This window comes from Phocoena sinus, chromosome 11, assembly GCF_008692025.1.
Source record: "Phocoena sinus isolate mPhoSin1 chromosome 11, mPhoSin1.pri, whole genome shotgun sequence".
NCBI lineage: Eukaryota > Metazoa > Chordata > Mammalia > Artiodactyla > Phocoenidae > Phocoena > Phocoena sinus.
The window spans coordinates 37,956,423-37,980,841 of record NC_045773.1 but is presented as its reverse complement, the minus strand read 5'-3'; the positions used below and the strand labels follow the sequence as shown (position 1 = coordinate 37,980,841).

At 54.0% G+C, this 24,419-nt stretch overlaps 1 protein-coding gene across 3 annotated transcripts in view; it reads right to left on the bottom strand.

Moving 5' to 3' along the window:
• CACNA2D2 (calcium voltage-gated channel auxiliary subunit alpha2delta 2) overlaps nucleotides 1-24,419 on the bottom strand; it is a 142,158-nt gene that overhangs the window by 95,229 nt on the left and 22,510 nt on the right. For all 3 annotated transcript variants that reach the window (XM_032648618.1, XM_032648619.1, XM_032648620.1), the window contains exon 2: nucleotides 21,122-21,203. In XM_032648618.1, coding sequence (XP_032504509.1) covers nucleotides 21,122-21,203 — 82 coding nt within the window. The remainder of the gene's footprint in view (nucleotides 1-21,121; nucleotides 21,204-24,419) is intronic.

Here is a 24,419-nt window from a genome sequence, read left to right as displayed (position 1 = left end):
CCTAATGGCAGGTAAGGAGCCCTGGTTTGGGAGGATAGGTCAGGAAAGGGAGGTGTGATCTGTGTGAAGGTCGTGGTGGACACAGACCAGGCGCGGGTCCTGCATCTGTTTTGCCCTGCCCCCGCCTCGCTGTGTTCCACCTCCCCCCACCCAGGTTCTGATGCCTGCTCTGAATGGCCAATGAGGCCATCTGATTGGCTCATCAAGGGCAAATAATAGCTTTTGCTGAATTCAGCTGCAGCCAATCAGAGGCAATCAAGCACACAAGAGGCCTGATGGGCCACACGGGCGGGTGCCCCAACAGGCACCAGAGCTGGCCCCTCAGTCAGGTTCCAGAAGCTCCCCTCCTTGTGTGGGAGCACTCGAGTGGGGATCGGAGAACCAGGAGGCCTCAGTAAGAGAAGGGGAAGGGACCCAGCTGGGCTCCATGGCATTTACTTGGCACCTGCTGTGTACCCAGAGCTCTGGAGAAGCTGTGCACTGATGTGGGAGGCCCAGGCAGAAACTACACTCACACCAGCACACGCTCTGCAGAGCATCCAGCTCACGGGCCCCAGGAGAGGGCCTCCTAGGAGAAGCTTTTCTGAACCCCAAAACAGCCTCCCAGCATTTGTCCTTCAGCTGCCCCCACTCCCAGCCCCCGCCCTCCCAGGTGTCTCTGTGCCGAGCGAGTTCTTGCCTCTTCCCTGAGGAGAGCCGAACATCCAATCAGACCCTGGGAAAGCAATTTTTCAATCTCCAACTGCAAACACTAATACCGCTGAAGCTAATTTTACAGATTTCCACTCCGAGGCCTCGCCTTTGTCCCAGAATCCCTTAGCCCAGGAGATTAGTAGTTTAGAGACTGGAAAAAATAAGGTATTTTAAAATTCAGCATAAAACTCTCTCTTAGACTCAGTGAGCTAAAAAAGAAAAAAATTTTTTTGATTGGAAAAGAGCCTGTTAGTGAGGGAGGAGCCAGGTCCAGTCCCTGCCCTCCTGGGTGGCTGAAGGAGAGGTGCTATTCCAGCCCCCAGATGCCTACAGCCGCTGCAACAGGCTCAAACCTGCAGCCTAGGGAGGGGCAGAGAAAGGGGAAGAGTCAGGTGCCCATCCTCCTTGCTGGGAAGCCATGGGCCCTCTTCTCAAGCCTCTGGGATGTGTGTACCCCTTGAAGCCACCCAGGATTTCTCTGATCCCAATCTCAAAGCCTGCTGAGCTGTAGTGAAAAGCGTCGGCCCCTCGGATAGAACAGGCCACAGGCACACTGTCTACTTTGCCAGTGAGGTTGATTCCATTCCAAAGCAGACTCCCTCTGGGCCCGGTTTTCCCATGGAACCAAATGACCAAAGTCTCTGGCCATGTGGCCCACCTAGCTCCATGCAGCCCAGCACTGCACCCTCTCTGCACACGCACATCCCAGGCTACACTCGCTTGGACACTCGCCCTGGTACAGGTAGGCGTGGGATGCGTTTGGTGGACCTCATTCCACGAGCACCTCTCTATGGCATCTCTCACAGATGGACAGCGTAATCACTCCGGCTCTCTGGGGGCCACAAGCTCAGAAACATCCTAATGAAAAATAAATGTATTTACAGGGAGACATCCAAACTGCCAGGACGAGTCAAAGTACAATGCCTGCGACCAGCACGCGGACTTTTATTTCTTCCCCCTCCACGCTTCAGAGCTGCTCCTGCGGCGTAGAGAGATAAATATTTTAAATAGCGACACTTTGGCGATGCACAGTTATGCAAGACAAGGAATAATTAGAAAATAAATTACTTTTTTTAAACACAGCGTTAACAAACATCGGGCGCATCAGATTACTGGTCTCCACAGTCTGGGGCCGTGCAGCTCTGGAGGCCAGCGCAGCAAGGACCTTGGGGAGCAACAGCGCACCAACCTGTCCCCACAACCCCCAGACAGTGATGTCCCCTCCCGCCTGCTTGGGGAGGCTCCCAGAATGGAGTTGAAGACCACACTTGGCAGCTTCCAGAAAATCTCGGCGAAGGAAAGTCTTCCTCCGGCGTCTCACCAGCAGTGGCGCAGACTAAAAATAGTTTAATCTCCTTGAAAGCAAAAGGAGCAATCAGCAAAACAGACACTCGGGCCCGCATGCTCCCCCCACCAATCCTCACCACACTCTGCCCCCATCTATCCATGCCTGTCACCAGTGCCAAGCATCCTCAACTTCTGACTGACCCCTGGGCAGCATCCTACGACCCTGCCCAGGAAGGTGGGTCTCACCCATCATCCAGGTGACCTTATGTCTGTAGTCCCGACCGAGTTACACACATGGTATGTGTCCTTTAAACCTCACGATGCCACAGGAGGGAGGCAGGACAAGGAATGTTATCCCTGCTTTACAGATGAGGAAACTGAGGCACAGTGATGTGGAATCATTTGCCAAAGGCTAGAAATGATGAAGAAGGACTAGCCTGGGCTGTGCGCTGATGGAGGGGGCTCAGCTTCTGCAGAAAGGAGGCTGGTGGCTTTTAATTAGCACTTAACTTGAATCTCTGTGGTTGGCTCCCAGGAAACAAAAGCTGCCCAGGGCAAGAAGGGGCAAAGTTGGTAGGGTGGGGAATGGGAGAGGCTCACACATTCAGGGGATGGGACTAGCTCCTGGAAAGGCTGAGTGAGTCTGTTAAACAGATGTGTCTTGCCCACTGCAGCCAGGACGACATTGTTATTTCACCATTTTCACCCATTGGCCTGGGATGGGGTGAATACCTGTGTTCTGGCCTCAGCTCTGCCACCACCCTGCTGTGTGTTTGAGGGCCTGTCCGTGCCCTCTCTGGGCCTCTATTTCCCCCAGCGATTGGCTAAGATGATCTGAGGGACTGAGGACCTGCCAGGAACCCTGATGCGCTCCCAGGCTTGCCCCCTATACTCTGCCCCTCCTCACTCAGTCCTTTGTCCACCTGCTGTGCCTACCTGCCCCAAACCAGAAACATGGACAGTGTCCTGTCCCCCTACCTGGTTTTACATGAGAAAACTAAAAAACAGGCAGGGGAAGTCACGTGCCCAAGATCACCCCACAGAGGTCAGAGGAGGCACAGCCAAGACCAGGACTTGGTCTCTGATCCAGTCCCATGCCCTTCACGACATTCTTTGTAGCCTCCCCAAGAATGCTGCAGTCTCAGAGTTCTGAAGGCCTTCTGTGCCCTTTCCCCATCCTTCACAGAAAGAAGCCAGGACATAAAGCAATAAATTGGGCTCTGGCAGGTGGTCCAGCTCACCCAATCTCCCAAAATGCCAGCAGGGAAGTTGGGACTGAGGCCTCCCTTCCTGCTAAATATCCTTCCTGGTAACCAGCGGCTGCCTGCAAAAAGTTACTCTATAACCTTCCTCGGAGCTTTTCAAAAATAGCCTGTGGGCCCACTTCTAGAAGGCACTGCACTGCCCAGCCTTTCCTGGCCCCCCAGTCCATCCCTTGACCCCTGGTACTCTGGTCTAGTCCTTGCCTCCTGCTCCAGACTTTGGCCCCCAGTCTTGTCCCCGGCCTCCAGCCCCAGTCCAGCCTCTTGCTCCTGCAGCTCCATGTCCCTGTGTTGCTGCCTCAACATACAAGGGGTTTGGTTTTGTTACCTGCAGCTACTTCACATCCTTTTTTATCTCAACGTGACCCTGAAGGCAGAGACAACTCTCCCTCTTTCACAGATGAGGAAACTGAGGCCCAGGTTACCTGATTTGTGAGGGGGTTTCTTTTGGTCTGATTGCTCCCAAACCCTGCCAGGGGCCCATTCCCCCAGCCTTGGGAGAAGGAGCTCAATTTCAGTGGGTTGAAGTGAGGACTGAGGAAGGCGTCCCAGGCAGATGTAACAATGAGGGCAAGAGCATGGCCCTGGGGAGGCTCAGAGACCTGGGACTGAGCTGAAGAGAGGACCCCGACTCACTCAGAACAGGCTGAGCTGTGTCTTTGGGAGCCACCCCAAAGGGATGTGCCCACAGCCACCAGCCAGATTCAGGGTACTACTCCACCCTGGTCATGGGTGGCCTAGGTAACCCCACTTGCTGGTACCTACCGCCCAGGTAACCCCATCTGAGTGCAAAGACGGTGCTGTTGGGGGACCACCCAGGGAATGGCTGGCATGTTGTCAACCAAGTCAGAACTTTATCAGCCAAGCTCTTCCCCACTGCTGTGTCAGCCAGCCCAGCTGGGGCTTCCTACCATACAGATAGGGGAACTGAGGCTCAGGATGAAGGGCACCTGATTACAGGGAGAGACCCAGGCTACTCAAGTTCCTTGTGACGTTGGTTGAGTCCTCTGCCTCTCTAATCCCCCTCCTCCCTAATCCCCCCTCCTCTGTTCCCAGAGGCTCCCTGCTGCTAACCCCAAGCCAAGCCCTGGGCTTGACACACTCCCAGACACAGGGCAGCAGTTCTCAAACTGTGTTCTCTGGAGCCCTAGGCAGTAGGCAGGGGGCCCCTGGGCTTGTGTGGAGGGTCACAGGTAGTGAGAGGGAGGTCAGGAGGCCGGCCCTGGCTTGCCACCTCCCTCAGCCAGAGAACCTCCTGTTCATCTATTCGCTGGCCGGGGCCCTACGTGTATTTTGGCGAACAAATAGTAAGGGCTCAGTTGCTACAAGGGAGTGAAAGCAGTGGTGCCAGGTGGATTAAATTTTCATTCTTTCTCAAAACTCCCTGAAACAAAACTAAAGGGCTATTCAAAATGGTAAAAACCTATGGGCCAAAGAACATGTGGAGGAGGCACCAGGAACATTTTGGAAGCTAGAAGCAGATGGACCATGGGTGACTGACTCAGCAGGCTGTGGAAGGCTTACCTCTGCTGGCAGTAGGTTAATGTTGGGGAACTCCTTATTTGTAATGAGGTGGATGGATCTAGAGTCTGTCATACAGAGTGAAGTAAGTCAGAAGGAGAAAAACAACTACCGTATGCTAACGTACATGTATGGAATCTAAAAAAAACGGTACTGATGAACCTAGTGGCAGGGCAAGAATAAGACACAGACGTAGAGAATGGACTTGAGGACATGGTGGGGGGGTGGGGAGGGGAAGCTGGGATGAAGTGAGAGAGTAGCACTGACATATTTACACTACCAAATGTGAAATGGATGGCTAGTGGGAAGCTGCTGCATAGCACAGGGAGATCAGCTCGGTGCTTTGTGACCATCTAGAGGGTTGGGATAGGGAAGGTGGGAGGGAGGCTCAAAAGGGAGAGGATATGGGGATATATGTATACATACAGCTGATTCACTTTGTTGTACAGCAGAAACTAATACAACATTGTAAAGCAATTATACTCCAATGAAGAGATTTAAAAAAATGTTGGGGAACTCCAAAGACACAGCCCTGAAACCCCAAATAGGAGACTGAGAGAAACTTCTCTGGGGAACCTGCAGCCAAGGAGGGCAATATGGCCAGAGTACCCACGATAAACCCCAAGGTTCCCCCCACCATGCCTAGAGTCCCACCTCCACCTCAGTGCTCTGTACTTTGGTGGCGTTTTGACTTGAGGTCCAGAGGGTTGTTAATCCCACTCCTCAGCTCCTATCACATTATCTTCTCTGTCTGCTTAAATACGAGCAGACCATTTGGAAGCCCAAACACTGGGGGGAGACAGGCCCAAAGAAGTCAGAGACCAAAAGAAACAAACAAAAACCTGAAGGAACCTGGGCTACGTGGGGAGATGGAAGTGTAAAAAAAATGCTATTAAATTGTGTATACAAGGGTTGAAGAAATAAATATATTGCAGATAATGAGAACTGGATTTCTCACTGTTGGAGAAAGCAGTCACCAGAAAGGAATGGAGGAAGACATCAATGAACCCTTTTGTGCTGGAGTGGAGTCCAAGGTTTCAGTATAGACTCATTGTTGTAAATGTATATACAGATAGACAGATAAAGATGTGATTATAGGTATGTGTGTATACATGGGCTATACATACACATATTTCCTAGTTCTCCTTGTGAGAGAGTCTAGAAGCACTGACATCCCACTAGCAGTGAGCACACTCAGCACCCAGATCTTGATTTCTAAATACCATTCACCAATAAATGGAACCAGAACTCCTTGAGAAGTGGCTGATTCCAGGGAAAATACAAGATGAGCTGAAGATCTTGTGGCAACAAAAAGTAAGGAAGTGATCAAATAAGGACAGGGGCATGTCAAAAGGGCACAGGAGCCAAACTAGAAGAACTCCCAATGCCAAAGCTAGAATAATTTGGGCAAGAAAATTATAATATTGAATTACCACCCATAGAATAAGTATTCATGAGTCCAAACTGACATAAATAAATAATCAAATAAATAAATAAACAAGGGAGAAGGGACAGTTCTTCCTTACAGAAGAATGCCAATTAATAAATGTAGAAGAATGAGAGAAATAGAAAAGTACCATGAGACCACTGCAGTAATAATTACTGCAGGCAAGATCTACCAGTGGATGCTAAAATTAATGGGCAAAGGTTTGAGAGAAATGGGATATTTGCATAGTCTCAAAGTTTCCCCCAAGAAATGTACTGATTACAAAGGGAAAAGGAGAACCAAGCAGATACCAGCTTAACCAAATAATCAAAGTTAACATCACCAATAATAAGATATACTGACATTATGTTTTCCCCGATATGATGCACTGAGAAAGACACATTATTTTCTATGGTGTACTTCCTAAAAATGCATAACCTCAGTCAAATCATAGGAAAACATTAGACAAACACAAATTGAGGGACAGTAAACAAAATAACTGACCAGGACTTTTTAAAAAGTATCAAGGTCATGAAAGACAAGGAAAGAAATAGAAACTGCCAGAGACTGGAGGAGATTAAGGACACATGACAACTAAAAGCAATGTGGGATTCTGGATTGGATCATGGTTTAAAAAAAGGAGGCTAGTGCAAAAACTGGTGAAATCCAAATCCAGTTTTCACTCTGGTTAGTATTAATGTACCAATGTTAATTTCTTCATTGATATTTGTACTGTGGTTATGCAAGATGATAACTTTAAAGGAAACTGGGTGAAGGGTTAGGGAATTTCTGTACTATTTCGGCAACCTCTCTGTAAATCTAAAATTATTTCAAGACAAAAAGTTTTTTTAAGCTATCATCCTCACAGAGCTGACAGAATCAATGGCATCAATGAAATATGAGCAAGACGTTATTTTTTAAAAGGACCAAGAAGAGATCCTGAAAATTAAAAATATGGTAACAAAATGTAAAACACTACAGAAAGGTTGGAAGATAAAATTGAGAAATCTGATAAAAAGACACACAGTTGGAAAACTGGAGAGAAAACAGAAAAAAAGAAAAGGATCTGAGTTAAAGGTTCTAGAAGGAGGACAGAGAAAAGGGAAGGGAGGAAATAGTCAAAGAAATCATTCAAGAAAACTCCCCAGAACTGAAGGACACAAGAATCTAGTTTGCAAATGTCCACTAAAGGAATGATAATAAACCCCACCAAGGTATATCAGGGTGGAATTTCTGAACACTTGGCACAGGGAAAAAATTTGCAAGTTTCTAGAGATAAAAATCAGGTCACACAATGGATTGGGAATCTGAACCATACTGGACCTTTGCATAGCAACTCAGGAAGCTGGAAGGAATGGAGTGCTGCCTTAGAAATTCTGAGGCAAATGGTTTCCACCCTGGACTTCCACACCCACCTAAAATCTCTGCCAGGTGTGGGGGAGAGGGTGGGCTTTCTGAGACATGAAAGTCCCTGAAGTCTGGCTCCCATGTACCTTTGCTCAGGATGCTAATTGAAAATGTTCTCTACGCACCAAGGGAGAAAATCAGACACCAAGGAAGAGGAGTCTACAGTATGCAGAAAAAGGGACTCCAACTCAGAAGAGAGGTGAAGGAAATTCCTGGCACATGTCCGAGCCACAGGCTCTGTTCACAGGCACAAGTCAGGAGGCTCCAGACAAGACTTCTCTGGGCGGTGACCCAGAACACCAGATATACGTGCATGTATGAGAAGAGGTCAGATAGAAGGGCAGGGAGTTTGGGGCAGAATTAGTAAAGGTTCACAGAAAACTAAGCAAACAAACAAATACCAGACAGTTGTTACCTGCAGGAAAAAAATGTAAAAATTGTACCCCAAAGTGTGCATTACGAGTCACAGTTCTGAACAGCATTTGCCCCATCAGTACAATGTTAACACTGAGTCCTGACCTGCCATATCACAATATGACACTGGGGTGGTGGGTGGTGGTGGAGGAGAGCTATGTCCTCCACTCCCCAGTGGATGTCCATGGGTAATGCCTAAAACTGAACAATCATGAAGTAGCGACATAAGTATGTCATTTAGAGGTATGGAGCTCTGAGATTAGAAAGCGACAGCCTCTGGGGAGTTGGAGGTGGAGAGGAGGGGGTTGCTGTGCTCCTAACACAACACGCCTGGTAAAACTATGACTTTTCACCATGTATGAGTGTGATGCTGATTTACAAACCCTGACTTTAAAAATCCATCTAGAAACGTAAGAAAAAGGAAAAAAAAATAAGAAAGGAAGAAAAGAATTGGTGAGGGGGAGAAGGATGGGAGGGGGGAAGAGAGAGGGGAGAATAATGAAGACAGAGGAGTCAGGGACAGGAGACTGACTGCTTTGACTCCAGCCTCTGGCCTGCAGACGGGCAGCAGCTGACATTATGCTCTGTTGACAGCACTGTCATCACCTCTGTTAACTTTTACCACAAATGAAGACAGTTCAGTGCTTCAATTCCCTCATCAGCGGAGTACACAAACCAGGGTCCTTAGACTAAAACACCAATTCGGCATTGATGACACCTCGTTCCCACTCCTCCATTTCCCCAAAGTTGGCAGCAATCAGAAAGCAAGTTGAGGGCCAGCAGACCACAAGGGTCTGGGAAAGAATGCCAATCATCCTGGGGACAGTGGGGGACTGTGCTGGGTAGGGAGGAAGAAGCTCCGAGTCTTCCACAACGTCTGTGAGGCCATGGAAGCACTCACTCCTTTTGCATCAACCTCTGCTGAAGCCTGTGCCAGGGTCATGTGGTCCATCTCATACAGAGCCACAGACAGCCATGCCTGGGGAGGGGTGGAGAGAGAAACTACTACCTGAGAAGTGGGCTGGGTGGGCTACCAATGTCTTTGCCAACCTCACACCCTCCCTGGAATCCCAAATTTTCCAGGAAACACACAAATCTGTGATTCCTTCCAGTGGCCCCCTTGCACTGAACAAACATCCCTCCCCAGGGGCCCCTCAGTCCCAGGGAGGGGGATGACAAGTGTGAAGTCTGCACCCACCAGCCTCATGCAAAGTACAAGCTCAGATGAGAGTCCAGCTCAGTCTGGAAGAATCCCAGAGTGTTTGGCTCTCTCGGTGGGCGGGGGCCCCCAACAGATCTTGTGTCTCAAAACGGAAGGTGGAAAGCCAGGTGAGTACCCAGGAGAGCCCTGTGCATCACTGAGGTCTTGCCCAGGTCCAGGAACCGTCATGCCACTACATGCCTCATTGAGATCTCAGACCCTTGGGGACCCAAGAACTCGCTGGCGCCCTAGCGTGTGGTGCTGCTCCAAAATTCACCCTTTTGTATCCCGAGTTCACTGGGCGCTCACTGCAGAAGGAGCCCCAGGTTCTCCAGGAGGCGAGGGGTGGTTCACCCAGTCCCACAGATCGACGTAACATTTCCAGCTCTGCCAAGGATTTCTGAGGAGGCTCTGTGGGCAAATATGCTGCTGCTGAAACTTGTGCGGGTGGGAGAAGCACGCCTCCCTGGGCAGCAGAGGGGCACGTGTCCTACCCCGGGAGCCCATCGGAGGAGGGAGGCAAAGGTCCAATCTGACGTCCCTGTCCAGTGAGGGAGCCCACCCAGCCTTCAGTCTGCTGTGGGGTGCAGCCACCACCCTCACCAAGCTGTGCTCTGGGGCGGAGACAGTGCAAGCCCCAGGGGGCCTAGCTTAAGCTGGGAGGCTGCCAGACCCTCCCTGACACGGATCAGTGAGTTTTCAGGGCCAGTCTCCTGCCTTTCCCCAGAAGGCTCCAGACCTCCGTTCCCCTTGAGCAGCTCCTCCACCACTTAGCAACAGAGACAATTTACATAATGCATCGAGTGTGAGAGCAATAATGGCTGGGGAAGCAAGGTGCCAGTTAGTGGCTCCTGGGGAGGGAAAATACCTGCTCCCACATCACCACTTCCTCCCTCATGGAACAGGGCCCTGAGGCTGCCGGGAAGTAGGTGCCTTGAAGTGCTCAGCTGCTGCCAAGAGGGGCCAGGAAGGGCCATGCCAGCCTTGGAAACAGAGCAACCTCAGGACAGAGATGCAAGAGGGAGAAAGTTTCGAAAGCACCTGAGTTCTGAACATAACTCCACCCAGCCGTGCTCCCGGAGCCCGCACTCCCGCAGGGCTGGGCCCTGCATCCGCAGCCTTCCGGGAGGAGGAGGCGCAGGCGCTCCAGCAGGCGGTAGGCTGTAGCCAGGAGGCCAGGGAGCCAGGCTGCAGCTGCCCAGGAGGCGGTCACGTTCAAACACAAAGGCGGCGAGGGAAGGGAGAAAATACATAAAAATTACAGGCACAGTAACTGCTTTTTATATAAATGTTCTTATAAAAAGTTTTCCCCAGTGTGAAAGTCCCTTTTTAAAAAGAATAAATTCACGGCACAACAATTTATTCCATGTCTGTAATGGAGCATAAGGAAGGCTCCTCTGTCAACACCTGATCAGGAGGCAACTGGCCGCTACCTGACCCGGCTTCCAGGTCTCCTGCACGACAAGGCAAACAGCAGTAGGCCCCTGGGGTCTGCGAGGGGCAGCAGGAGCGGGTGGCAGGCCTGCCTGCCAAGAGTCAGCATCAAGTGAGACTCTGGGCCTCAGGGCCAAGCCCGACAAACCCCATCGGTGCCCCAGGAGCTGCGCTCGAACGGAAGATTCAGAAAAGAGGCAGCTACAATCATGCTGATGGGGAGGCACACGGGGCTATGGGAGCTGGGGAGCATGGGGCTCTCCCTTTCTAGGGACAGGAGAGAGAAAGCAGTCAGCAGGCTGTGGGGTGGGAGGGATGAGGCCCCTGTGCCTGCCTGCAAGGCCTGTGGAGGAAGTTGGCTGGTGACAAGGCACCTGGGGGTTGCAGGTAGGAGTGGCCTGTCCTGAGCTGTAGGAAGCTCCCCGTGGACTCTAGCTCAGCTCTAAGCCTACAGGCACCCATACTCTTCCCCCTACCCCGATGAAGGCAGCACTTCAGTGGACCCCAGCCCAGGGCAGAAAGGGCTGCTCCCCCTCACCAGGAGGCCCAGAACCTGGAAATGAGGCTCCTGCCCAGTGCCCCTTACCAGCCACAGCTCTCTCATCTGTGAAACGGGGACAAAGTGTGGGTGGCCTCACCACTGACTGGGGGCACTGAGGACGGACAGCTTGCACAAAGCTGTGCTCTCCACAGGGGTCACTTGGTCCAGCAGCCCAGGGCACGGATACACAGGGGTGTGAGGACACAGATCCACAAGCAACTGGCACCTTGCCCCCCTGCAGGGCTGCTGAGCGCAGTGTCAGGCAAAGCGACTTGGGGGGATGTGCCCTGTGCATGGGGACATGGCACATGCACGCGCGCGCGCGCGTGTGTGTGTGAGCTCCTCACCCACAACTGAGATTTCTCAGCTTCACTAATTAATCGGTTAAGTAGTTCTCGCCTGCTCGGGTGACAGAGCTCGCGGCACCTGCCTCTCTGCAGTCCCACCCTGGCCTGTAAGCGTGCCTGCTCACACCTGCACACAGAGCATGCAGAACTCTGCACTCACCACATACACACGCACGTATATGCTTGCCTGGTCACACATCCCACAAAGCACACATGCATGTGGGATCACACATTCTCACACACACACATAAACATACGTGCCTGGTCATGCCCCTACATGCAGCATTTCGTGCAGGCGCAGCCACTCCCTTCCACAGACACACAAACCTCACCTGCTCACGCTCCCACTGGCAGCACATGCACACACACAGGTTCACGTGTTCTCGTCTACATGTGCACATACATTCCCACACGCAGCATCACACTTCTCTCGTCTCTCTTCCACACCTGACCAGCCACATCCCACCTCACAAGGCCTCTGCAGGTCAGAGACTGTGTCTCCCAGTGAGTCACGGGACCAAGAATCACCAGGGGCTACTTGCCTTCTAGGTCTGACTGCCTGTGTTCAGGTGGACTCCTGTGAGGCCCGGGCATGAGGAGCCTGCCCTTCTGGTCATGGTCTCCCTACCCCATATGATGGGAAGACTGAATTGGGCCCACCAGAGGTCCCTGGCATCTCCTGCCTCCTATGTGTACCTGAAGGATGCAAAAGCAGAAGGGAGGGGAGCATGGGACACCACTGGCCTCAGCCCCTGCACTCTCCATTCCCTCACAAAGAGCAGTCAGGGACCCTCAATGTGGGCCAAGCCTCGCAGACCCTATGCAAGTTTACTTCTCTCAGGGCATCTGGCACTGAAGCTCCACCTTTTTGGTGCACTGGGCCTCAGTTCCCCTAGGTGGTCTGGATGGTTGCCACTGTTCTGTGGGGCGGGTTAGACCCCCAATCCCTCCCTTCTCAGTCCTCAGATGCCTGCCCCTTTGCTAATCCATCCACTGAAGAGTTACTAGCTGAGCACCTACTCCATGCCAAACCTTGTGGACCACATATCACATATATATATGTTTGTACACTGCAGGCATGTATGCATATGTGCACCCTGTGTGTGTGCACAGCCTGTTTCTCCACCCAGACTACACATCCTCTCAGGTGGGGGCCCAGCCCCTGCCTCTGCATCCTGAGGCTAGGGCGAAAAAGTCCTAGGGTCAGTCACTTGGTTCCCTGATTCTTGGGAACCCAAGGATGGACGGGGAGGGGGCCTGATGAGTCTGCCCAGGATCTACCCCCTGTCCTCATCCCCCCTAACCCCCACCTCCAGCCAGCCAACTTCCAGCACTGAGAGAGAGGTATAGGAAAGATGGGGAGTTTGGGGCTCTGTAACCTTCTCCAAACACCAGATCTGCACTCACAAGGAGAGGGGAGCCATGCTCAGAGAAGGTGGAGGGAGGCCAGGCTGAGCCTCCATGTCCTGCCTGGTCATGGTAAATGCTGCTCATGTTGCCCCTGGGGCCAGCTGTGGTTTGTCAGAACCAATTACTTCTCTGCCTCTGCCAAATGCTTGGGGCCCCACGGATCTCAGGCAAGTGTCCCCGTGGCTGCCACTGATCCAGCCATGGATGGGGGTGGAGGAGGGCGGAGGAATGCAGATGGGGTCAGCCATCCCCGGGGGCCCAGCATGGAAACCCATTTGGTCCTCTACTCCATCCCCCATCTCCCACCCTTGATTATCCAGTTGAGCCTCCGGCTCTGGACATGCAGCTCCATCACTCTCCAGAGGTGGATGCAGAGGCCAAGGGAGAAGGGAGTACACTCTGGCCTCTCCTCAACAATCTGCAAGCACTTGGTCCCCATCGGAGCTGACCCCCAGCTGTTCTGCTGCAAGGTCAGCCTCCCTGGGGACCCCAGAAGAGAGCCAAGGTGTTTATCAGAACCCTTGCCGTGGGAGGTGGGCCTTGCCTTAGGAAAGTTGGACAAACAGCCCAGATTCCCAAGACGGAAGGATTGAGGGGCATCCACTTCATGGGAGGGGCCTGCAGCAAAGCCACCGGTTCTCAACCAAAACTTCCAGAAAGAGCGGCGCTGTCTGCTGGTACGGTTCTGATCATGCCTCTGAGATCGTCTCTTTCTTAAACTGAGGGACCTCAGTCCGAGAGCTGCCACCCTCAAGAACCCAGAGCTTGGTGGCTTCCTACCACCCCTACTCCAAGGCCAGCCCAGCCCGGTGCCCTTCTCTGAGTCCACAGGGCCTGGGAGACAAGCTGCCGACTGGGTGGCTGATTTGAGAAACAGACTCACAGGCCTCTTCTGGGTGCAGATGCCCTTCCCTTCACCCCCACCTGCTTCCTCCCCAGGGGGTGCCTCTGCAGCTGGTTCCCTTCCGTGGCCCATAGGCCCTGTTTCTTCAAGCTCTTGTGGCCTTTGTGTCTCTCCCAGTAAGGTCCCCCAAAGATGTCACGGTCAGAAGGTGCTACAGATTGAATGTTCGTGTCTCCCCCCCAAATTCATATGTTGAAACCCAATCCCCATTGTGATAGCATTTAGAGGTGGGCCCCTTGGGAGGTGATTAGGTCATAAGGGTAGAGCCCTTGTAAATGGGATTAGTGCCTTATAAAGGAGACCCCAGAGAGATCCTTCACCCCTTCCACCACGAGTGGACACAGTGAGAAGACAGCTGCCAGGAAGTGGGCTTTCACCAAACACCAAATCTGTTGATGCCTGGATCTTGAACTTCCCAGCCTCTAGAAACATGAGAAATTTCTGTTGTGTGTAAGTCACACAGTTTATGGTATTCTGTTATAGCAGCCCAAACAGGACTAACAACAGGGCAGGGAAGAGGAAACCAATTTCCAAACTCCTGGGCTTCAGCAAGCAAAGGTGACACTTTGGGCACCTGAACTTTCTAAAACTATAACTAACTCCTGGAAGAGCAGGCAACTGATAGTGGAGGGGGTCACAAAAGCACCCCCACATTTGCAGGGCTCTGTCTGCAGCCCTTCCTTGCCCCTGCTCCCTTGAGGACAGGGGCTCGGATCCCCATGTCACAGATGGGGGAACCAAGGCTCAGAGAGGCAGGACAACATGTGCCAGGTCCCACGGTACGGGGAGACCCAGCTCTGCCATTGCTCCGCACTTCAGTCTTTCCTCTACCACCCACCATTCAGTGTGGCCCATGGCACAGGCTCCAGGTTCAAATTATAGTTCTGCCACCTACCAGCTGTAGCAGCTCAGAAGACAGCTCTTCTCTCCTGCCCTGAGCCATTCTCTATCCTCTGGGAGATGACCTCAGATGTGGCCCCACGGTGACCTCTTGGCACAAGATGGAAGCTGCTGGCCCCTCTCCCGTGCCTGTATCACCAGGTGTGGGTCTGCTGATCCCACGCAGAGATGCCTCTCCCATAGACCTGTTCCCTCCGCACCGACAACCTCCACAGGAACCTGGGCAACAGCTCTTTGCTGAGGCTGTCCCAGAACCCTGAAGCCTCCTAGCGGGCTCCCTGCCCCTGTCTTCCCCTGCAAGACTCCAGGAGCAAGGGGCTCTGAGTTAGCCAGAGATGCGACCACCCAGGCATGCCCCTCTGGGGACCTTCCTGTCACTGTATCCTCCACCTGCTGTGAGGCTGTTCTGACCTAACACCCTCACACTCTGGGGAGGAGGAGGAGAGGCCTTGGGAGGGGCAGGGGCTGAGAAGGGCACAACTGCTGGCTCAGCTTAGCAGCCCCAGAGGAGCCATCAGCTTGGGGGTGGCTCCAGGCAGCTGGTGCCCATGGAAGGCATGGCTAACATGAGCCAGGGCCCCTGGGCCAGGTGTCTTGGGGCAGCCCTCCCCCAACATTGACCTCCCCGTGCCCCCTCTCTGGTGCGGGACGTGTAGAAGAGGTGTAGGAGACCAAAGCCAGTCAGTTGGCTGTCAGGCAGGAGCTCCTGCCACAGATGAACTGGCTTTTGAAAAGCTTCTCAAAAATGGAATTTTCTCCTTCAGGCAACAACGGAGTATGTGCGGGGAGGGGCAAGCAGGAGGGCAACAACCACCCTCCATCTCCCCGCACAGGGCTCGGGAGAGAGCATTCCCAGAACTTACAGTGGGGAGGTGGTGCCAGAAGAGGCCACCCCCAGGGCAGGGCATGGGAAGGAAAGAGGTGAGGAGCAGGCTGGGCTAGGGGGACAAAGAGGGGTCCAGGAAGGGCTTCTGCCAGGCTCCAATGGCTCTGCCTCAGTATATCCAATTACGCTCACGTGGCAGCCTCACCACGTTTCAGACGCCCTCCCAGGAGCCCCCCCTCAGTCCCATGCATCCCTGCTGGGTGCTGAGCAAGAGGACCATATGGAAGGAATGATAAGACAATTAACTTTCCATTAAAGAACAATATATGTGGGTTTATAGAGAGGCGAGCGGCAGCAATCTCTACCCAGCGGCACACTTCACACCCGCGCCCCACCCACCCCCTCCTCACGCACCCCACACCCCAATCATCTACACTAGGAGAGAGCAGGGTGCCGCTGGGCCTCAGCGGGAGGTGGCTGGAGGAGGGGGGTGCTGCACCAGGAGCAGAGCCCCTAGGATGATGGTTTGGAGGTTCCAGTAACCCTGGGGAGGGAGTGTGATGGGCCTGGGTGGGTCTCCCTCACCACCACTCTCCGGACTGAGCACATTAGCTGGGACAACCGTGCATGTCCTGCGTGAGTGCAGGTCCATCTGGCCAAGGTGGACTGACTCTTGGGACACATGTGAACCACAGTGCTTTGATAGAAGGACCAACTATAGGTCTGGGGGTCACAACAACTTGAACTCCCATTCTGGCCCTCTCAGGGCTGCTTCTGTCCCCTGGCACCTTCCCCCACCCCAGCTTCCTTCATCCTCTTCTGCTGCCCCTCTAGCGTTCTGAGCTTCCCTGGCACTCCTGGACATTGCTGATCCCACCTGAGATGCCCAGAGAGGACCCCTTACCCCGAAGGGGGGCCAAACACAGCTCTGGCCAGCACCCCCTGAGCCAGTGTGTGACAGAGCATGTTTCAGGAACTGGCGGTACCAGAGGTGTGTGGGAGTGGAGGAACGGGGAGAAGGCTGTTTTTCTTTATTTATGTGGTTGCACCGGGTCTTAGTTATGGCAGGCAAGCTCCTTAGTTGTGGCATGTGAACTCTTAGTTGTGGCATGCATGTGGGATCTAGTTACCTCACCAGGGATTGAACCTGGGCCCCCTGCACGGGGAGCGTGAAGTCTTATCCACTGCACCACCAGGGAAGTCCTGGGAGAAGCCTGTTTCAAGGGTACCTGCGGAGGGCCCTGTTCCTGCCTCCCTGAGCCCCTCAGGAAAGGGGTCCTCAATGTGGCCAGATTTTGGTCCTTGCCTGGAGCCAGCTCCAGATGTGGCACTCTGCAAATATTAATTACACATTCCCAGGGAGCACTGAGCAGACACGGTGTGAGCATGGCCAGGGGCAGACAAGATGGGCTAGGACTATGGTGCCGTCACTGGTTCAAAAATCCCATTTCTGGCTACCCACAGAAGTGGGGACACATGAACAGCATTTGTCTGATTCACCATGACTGTCCAGAGAAGCACAGCCGTGGGCAGGGGAGCAGGAGACTTGGGGTCAGGGATCTCTGAGTCCTGGGGTCTCGCTTTCTGTGGATGCAGCTCAGCAGTCCAGGGCAGGGACCGCCCCAGGCCTGCACCTCTGCCTTGATAGTTCTCACCAACCCCACCACTACCCAGGGCTAGCAAGTCAGGGCTCCAGGATGGGACTGGTGGGTAAAGACAGTCAACCACACCTTGGTTTCCTCACGAGTGACTAGCAGCATACAGCCGGGCTAAGGCCGTCACGGGGGCGGAAGCAGCCAGGGACGTAGGCAGGGCTCTGAGCCACTCCTGCCCTGAGACACGTGTGGGGGTTGATGTGGACTGAGAAATGCTCCCACAGGTCCAGACTTGGATTGAGCTTTCCCAGAGGACGGCCTGTAGTCCACAGACGTGACCATCCCATGTCTCTGCTCCCATACCAGCTCTAGCCAGACAGACTTTCCTCACCCCCGACCCCCACCCCAGACAGAGGATCTTCTCACTTCCTTCTGTAGAGACCCTCCACGGAAGGTGTCTCACCCAAATCAGGAATCCGTCCCAGGGCTGGTGCACCTGATGAGCCACTGGTTCTTCCTCCTGTCTGACTATAATTTGTCCTGCTTTGCTTTCCCACCAGGTCCCCAGAGTTGTTCCCTTTCTACCCTGGACACCCAGTCAGAAGGGAATAGGTCCCTGGCTGTACCCATCAGAGTGACCTGGGCTTCAGAGTGGGGAGACAGGCTGTCTGCACATGGTCCCCCGTGCACCCCCAGGCACCTGATGAATTATTCATCCTGATCAACCTCATTATGTGAATGAGCTCAGAGCCCAAGCATATGCTCTCTGCTGTCCCCCGAAAGGATGACAATATGGTGCTGATGGGCGAGGGTAGGAAAGGGGTTTAGGAGACCTCGCTCAGCTTCTAGGGGCCCTGGAGGGGGCAGACTGCAGTAGAGCCCATACTTCTGTGGCCTGTTCACGGCAGGAGTAAGCCAGGGCTGGCAGGGCTGGGTTTACCCGGTGGGGCACGGCTCAGGAGCACCAGGCCATAGTGGGCGCTCCTACTCTGTGCTGGCCCTGGGGTTAGATGAGGAAATGTGACAGGGTCTTTGCAGACAGCCCCCACACTCCACCAAGGTGTGCCATGGTGTCCAGCCTGTAAATGGGCCACAGTCTGCACCCATCCACACCCCCATGGGGTTGTGGTGAGGTCGGGAGGAGGAAAGTGCCAAGACAAGGAAAATGCTCCTAAATGCCACCGTCTGCAGTTTCTGAACTCTTGCAGCTGCCAGCTCTATGGCACCCAGCTTCCGGGGGTCGGGCTGCCTCTAGGACTGGGGCTGGTGGAGAGGGCAGCCATGTTGGGAAAGAAAGCCAAGGATCACCCCAGTGGCAAGGTGTTTGGGGGCCCATCGAGGAAGCATGGAGAGGGCCGGCCCTAATGGGAACTGAGGCCATAAGCTCGGCAGAGGTGGTACCAGGGTCCACGGAGCATCGCATCTGGGTCAGGGCTTTGATGCATGCGTCCTCCTGACTCTCAGAGCCTGGCTCTCAGGGCATGGGCTGGCCACATGGGCCCTCTCATATGCACTTGAAGGAGAGCTCTGGTGGCTTTGTCAGGGGTGCCAGGGGGTGTGGGGAAGAGGGGCCGGTTGGCTCCCTCCTGCTCTCACAGGGTTGCCCTTTTCCTCTAGAACTCTTCACCTGCTCCCCGGCTGCCCACCTCACAGGGGTGTCCTGTGCCAAGAAGCAGCCCCAGAGCTGTCAGTGGGAAACAAGAGGCTAAGGAAGCAGGTGAGAAAAACTGGAGCAGGACAGAGAGCCACTGGAGAGCTGGCAGCCGTCGACAGGCAGAGGGATGCCAGAAGGAGCCCAGAACACCAGGTCAGCACTTCTCTGCCTGGCCATAGCCACACCAAACCTGGCCCAGCTCCCCTCTTTCTCAGGCTCATCCTGCCCACCCCAAGAGGGAAGGCCTAGCTAGAGGAGAAGCAGCGCCCTGGGACAGGAGTCAGGAGCCCTGTGTTCAAGCCCCAGTTCTGCTGTGCCTGGCTGCGTGACTTTGGTAACCACTGGGAAGGTGGGAGTGGGGAAAGATGTGCTCATTGGTGAAAGTGTCTGGAATCACTCAACTCCCATCAGAAAGGAAGGAAGGGAACAACATATCCTGGGAATGAAAATGATCAATGAGGGAAATTCAGATTTGATTTCTAGAAGTGTATCTGTGTCAGCCTGTCCCCTGCCATTCTCACCACCTCATCCTCCAGCCAGACCTCCCAGCCACGCCATGGACCAAGAATGAGGATCAGAGAGGGTCTAGGACTTGCCCAGGAGCACACAGTGGGTATGCTGAGCTGGATTCCATCTCTGGTCCGCACCATCCAGGAAGCTATGGTTCAGACAGACCTGAGTCTCAGGCATGAAATGTGTACGTTATTTTCCCACTGGCAAACTTTTAGGGTCTGAGTGCCCACGACTATAAAATAAGCAGTATCCTTGAGCTGAGGATTGAAAGTACAGAAGATTCTTGACTGGAAGTGCATGGTTAACTCCTTATGTGGGGTGCATCTTATGTCCCAATATGAAGCTTGGAGAGGCACATTACACACATTCCAGGGAACTCTCATTTCTTCATTAACCTACACAGCTGCACTCTTGGCAGTGCCCACTTAGAACCTAGTAAGTGCTGGGTGCTATTCCTGAGCATAAATTGACTTCTGTTCCGGAACAGCTTTTCCTACAGTGCCTTCTCTGGAAAGCTCTGCCGGCCTCCAAGTGTGGCTGAGTCATTGAAAGTTCACAGGAAGAGAGTACAATGGGGGTTACTGCAATTCAAGCCCAGTAACCAGGGAAGGGAGATTCAGAGAGGCTGGGCCACTGGGGGTGGGCGGAAGGACCCCCAGCAAGTTGATGGCTCAGACCCCCACCTGGACTCCCCCTCCTAGCTATGTTACCACCACATTAGCCACCCCTGATCAGCCCCATCCTGTGCCAGAGGTCCTACATCCACAGCCAATGTCAACACATTCACTGCCACCCTCATTTCCTGGGTACCTGCTACAAGCTAAGCATGGGGAAAGGCCCGAGGACACCACCTCATAGCAGCTGCCCCACAGACGTACCTCTGCTGACCTGGCCCTGACCAAGAGAGACACAGGAACACAGTGGCGTATCTAATCGCCAAGCCGGGGGCCTGGACCCCCAATAATAACTCCACTTACTCTGCTGTGCCCAAGCCCACCATCAGTACGAGATCCCCATTAACCCCCTGTTCAGTTCAGGTTGCACTTTCCGGCCCAAGCCTCCAGTAAGAGCTCCTTAAAGTCCAGCACGTACCTGGGAGCCCCACCCCAAGCACTCCAAGAGCTCAGCTCTCCAAGCCTCTGCGTTTCCACGTAAAGAGCGACAGCTCAGGAGCCTGTGGCCCGACAGCGACACATTTTGCAGCATTCTGGGGGTGACGGATGGCCTGCTCTTCACATCACTATTTCAAATATTAACATAATCTCCCAGGATGAATGTGGTCGCTCGCGCCTAATCAATCACCCCTCCCACCCCCGACACCTCATCTCACCAAGCACTCGCTTGCCACTTGTCTCGTGCTGCAGCTCCTTGAGCAGGCAGCACTGACTGCTCTCCGGGGCTGTTCGGCCTGGCCACCCCACTCATTGCGAGGACAGTCTCTCTGGCTTCCGTGCACAACTACACCCACGGGACCCTCCAGGACCTGGACTCCACTCCGTATACTGCCTCAAAAACAGATCTCACCCTCCTGAAAAGCCCAACACCTACCCATCAGAGCCGACTAAGTACCACTTCAACATTGTGACCTGGGGAAGAGCAGGCCAAGACCCGAAGGAGTCACTGTGTCTCTAGCTGTTTCGCCACCTGCCCCCATGAGTCCACAGTGTCCCATCACGCTGGGTCCTCAACTGCACCAAGCTTTCCTCACTCCTTATTGCTGAAGCCCTTCCCCCACTTCCAGCTGGAACAGGGTCCCTAAAGGGAAAGCCAGTGGCACCAGGCTTACCTCACGGAGCTGCTGCACACCCCCAAAGATCCGCATCACGCCATCGATCTCCTGCTCCAGGCGCCGGGCCCAGTGCTGCATCCTGTGTGCAGAGAGGAGAGGAGTGTCAGGAGGACCCGCCTGGGGCTGGAACAGCCCCGCCCCAGCTACCGAGAGGTGACACGCAGCAGCCGCCCCTTCAGAACCCAATTTTCACTAGAAGAGAAACAGAGGCTGGGAACCAGAGCGTGCCTCTGATTCCCTTTGAAGTCTGGACCCGGTGGCCCAGGCTCTCCTCACGTACTGTCGGACAGCCAGGGAGGGGAGCAGATTATAGTTTAAATGCACTGAGGGAGTCCAGCATCTCCAAGAAGCCTGCAGGGAGACTATTTTTCACCGTGAAGAGGCAGCCCTTGATGCTGCTGCTCTGAACATGGGGACTCAGGATACCAGGGAGGAGGGGATGGGAGTGAGCCTGGTGTCTGCTGGATCTCTGAGCCTTCTGCCCCAAGGCTGGGTGGCACCTAGGTAAGGCCCCTGCCCCTCTGGGCCTCATTTAAACAGTGGACATGGAGAGCTTCCTGCTCAGACGGCCCTCGCCTTTCCAGTACCCTAGTAAACAGAGGCTCATCACTAGATGCCCCACGTGAACTGTCTACCCACAGGTCCAGTTCAGACTATCCCCCACCTTTCTGGGGGCCTGGCAAGCCCCATGAGCCCTTCACCAGAGCCGCCAGCCTGAGCAGGTCTCCCTTGCACTGGTGCCACGCTGAGCTCGCTTTAACCTATCTGGGTCTCACTATCCTCCTCCAGGAAGTGGGGATAATTTGGGGCCACCTTGTAGGGTCTGAGAAGAACACATGGGAACTGGAGGGTCAAGGGTGCTGCACAGGGATCTCTGTGAGGGGACAGGATGGACAGGTGGTCACAAGGTCCTGCATTCTCAGCCCACGCTCATGAACAGGGATGGTGTCTGGGGAGAGGGCTGGCTTGGGTTCTAATCTGTGATCCCACTTTAGGCAGTGCCAGATCAGGTGAGCAAGATCACACCAGCGCTTGCCAGGGCCTGCTGGCCAGAGACACTCTCCACACTGCCAAAAGCACTTTCTGCTGTGACCAAAGCCCCTGCCCTAATGCATCTGAAAGGCATCTCAACTTCCTCTTCCCACCAGACACAGAACAAAGCCTTCCCCGGGAGGGCTCATAGTAGAACTACCACACAGACTGAAATATGCTCACAGGTTAATAAGCACATCCCGTGAGGCCAGGTAAGGGTGGGTGAAGCCAGCCCCCAGCTTCTGGAAGGGTACCCCAGGAGCCATGGGATCCGGGAGATTGAGTCTGGCCCCAACTCCTGCCCTGGGCCTGCTACCTTCCCCACCACCCCTACTGCCACTCGGGGCCAGGACTCTTATAGCTCCCTGGGTCAGAAAAGCTAAAGTCTTTACCCCAGCCCCCTGCCCCATATCCCTGTGGCTGGGGGCTGGGCCCTTGCCATTGTGTGTGCCCGCATCGGTTGGCATGGGAACTCAGATCATGAAGCGGGCGGATCACTAATTGCAATTTGCCAAGCTGAATGTCAGGACCGTGATAGAAAAAAAAAGTCAACATCAAAAGAAAGAGGTATTGGGTTTCCCTGGTGGTGCAGTGGTTAAGAACCCGCCTGCCAACGCAGGGGACACTGGTCCAAGCCCTGGTCCGGGAAGATCCCACAGGCCGTGTAGCAACTAAGCCCATGTGCCATAACTACTGAGCCTGAGCTCTAGAGCCAGTGAGCCACAACTACTGAGCCTGCGAGCCACAACTACTGAAGCCCACATGCCTAGAGCCAGTGCTCCGAAACAAGAGAAGCCACTGCAGTGGGAAGCCCGTGCACCACAACAAAGAGCAGCCCCTGCTCGCCACAACTAGAGAAAGCCCGTGTGCAGCAACGAAGACCCAACGCAGCCAAAAATAAATAAATAAATAAAATCTAGTTTTTTAAAAAAGAGAAAGAGGTATCAGCTTCAGCTTGTTGCTGGCTGAGACACAGCCTGATGCCCACCTCTGCTCCCCACTGCAGGGGAAAAGCTAACCCCAAGCCCAGGTGGAGGCCGGGCTGCAGGCCAGGCTATGAAGAGTGATCAGGCCTCAACCACCAGGGGAGGTTTTTTGCTGGGGGAGGGCAAAGCCCAGCAGAGAATGGAGAGCCTGCTTGTCCCCTGGCTCCAGGTCACCAGGAGCTGATGGTTTGGCCCTGGCTGAGCCATAAGCACCTGACAGTGTGTCAGGTGGCTGTTTTATGCTCCTGAGACAGAGCCTGGGACGCTGCTATGGGCCACAGGGACTGGCCTACCCCTGACACATCAGAACAGGCACACCCTCCTGGGGTCTAGAGGTGGCTCTAGCCCTTGGTCTGATGGGTAGACCCCAGGCCCCAGCTGCAATGCCCACCATCACGATGCCAGGGAAAACAAGTTATTCTGATTATTCACCTAAACCAAACCCAACTAGGAAGGCAATATGTGTCCAAGAGTTTAAAAGAACGTGATAGATCATTCATTTCATCATCACAGAGACATGAATTTGTGGGTTCCAGAGTTTGGCTGGTGTCCCAGTGCTGGTTCCAAGGGGTGACACATGGGACCCAGGAGGCCAGGAGTCAACTATGCACCTGCAGTGTTCTTGCCCAGAGGCAGGAGAAACCACCCACCAAGCCCGTACTAACCCTGGCCAGGCACAGTCATACTCACACCAACAGAAGGGCATGGGGGCTTTGAAAGGATGGGGGATGCATCAGGATTCATGGCGCCACTGGGTCAAAGGCAAACTGACCAAATCCTGCCTGGGGTCCCATCAATATGGACCCAGGTGCCTGCATCTCCCATTGCTCCCTGGCCAGACAGTGTGGCCCATAGGTCACCCCCCCAACAGGGTAGATCCCCCTGCTGGCTCCCCACATCCCTGTGATTTTCCATGCGATTCATTGAGATGACACTGCTTATCTCCAAGTGTCTCTAAGTGCCAAATTAGCAAGACAGTGAGGAGAGAGAGTGTCTGGGAGGAGGCACGTGCAGCCGGGGACTGCAGCCGGCATGATGTCTGGTGTGGCCATGACAACCTCACACCATTATGTCCTCCAATGTGCCCAGACCTAGTGGGGTGCAGGCACTGAGCCCCCATTTCACAAACAAGAAAACTGAGGCCCCTGGCAAGGACAGGTGCGGAGCCATGTTCTACAGAGAGAAGCCAGACCTGTCTTCCTGGCTCCATCAGCTCCATGACCCCACCCTCCTAGGACAATGCAGCCTCTGGGAAGCCTAAGGGAGAGGCTGCCTCT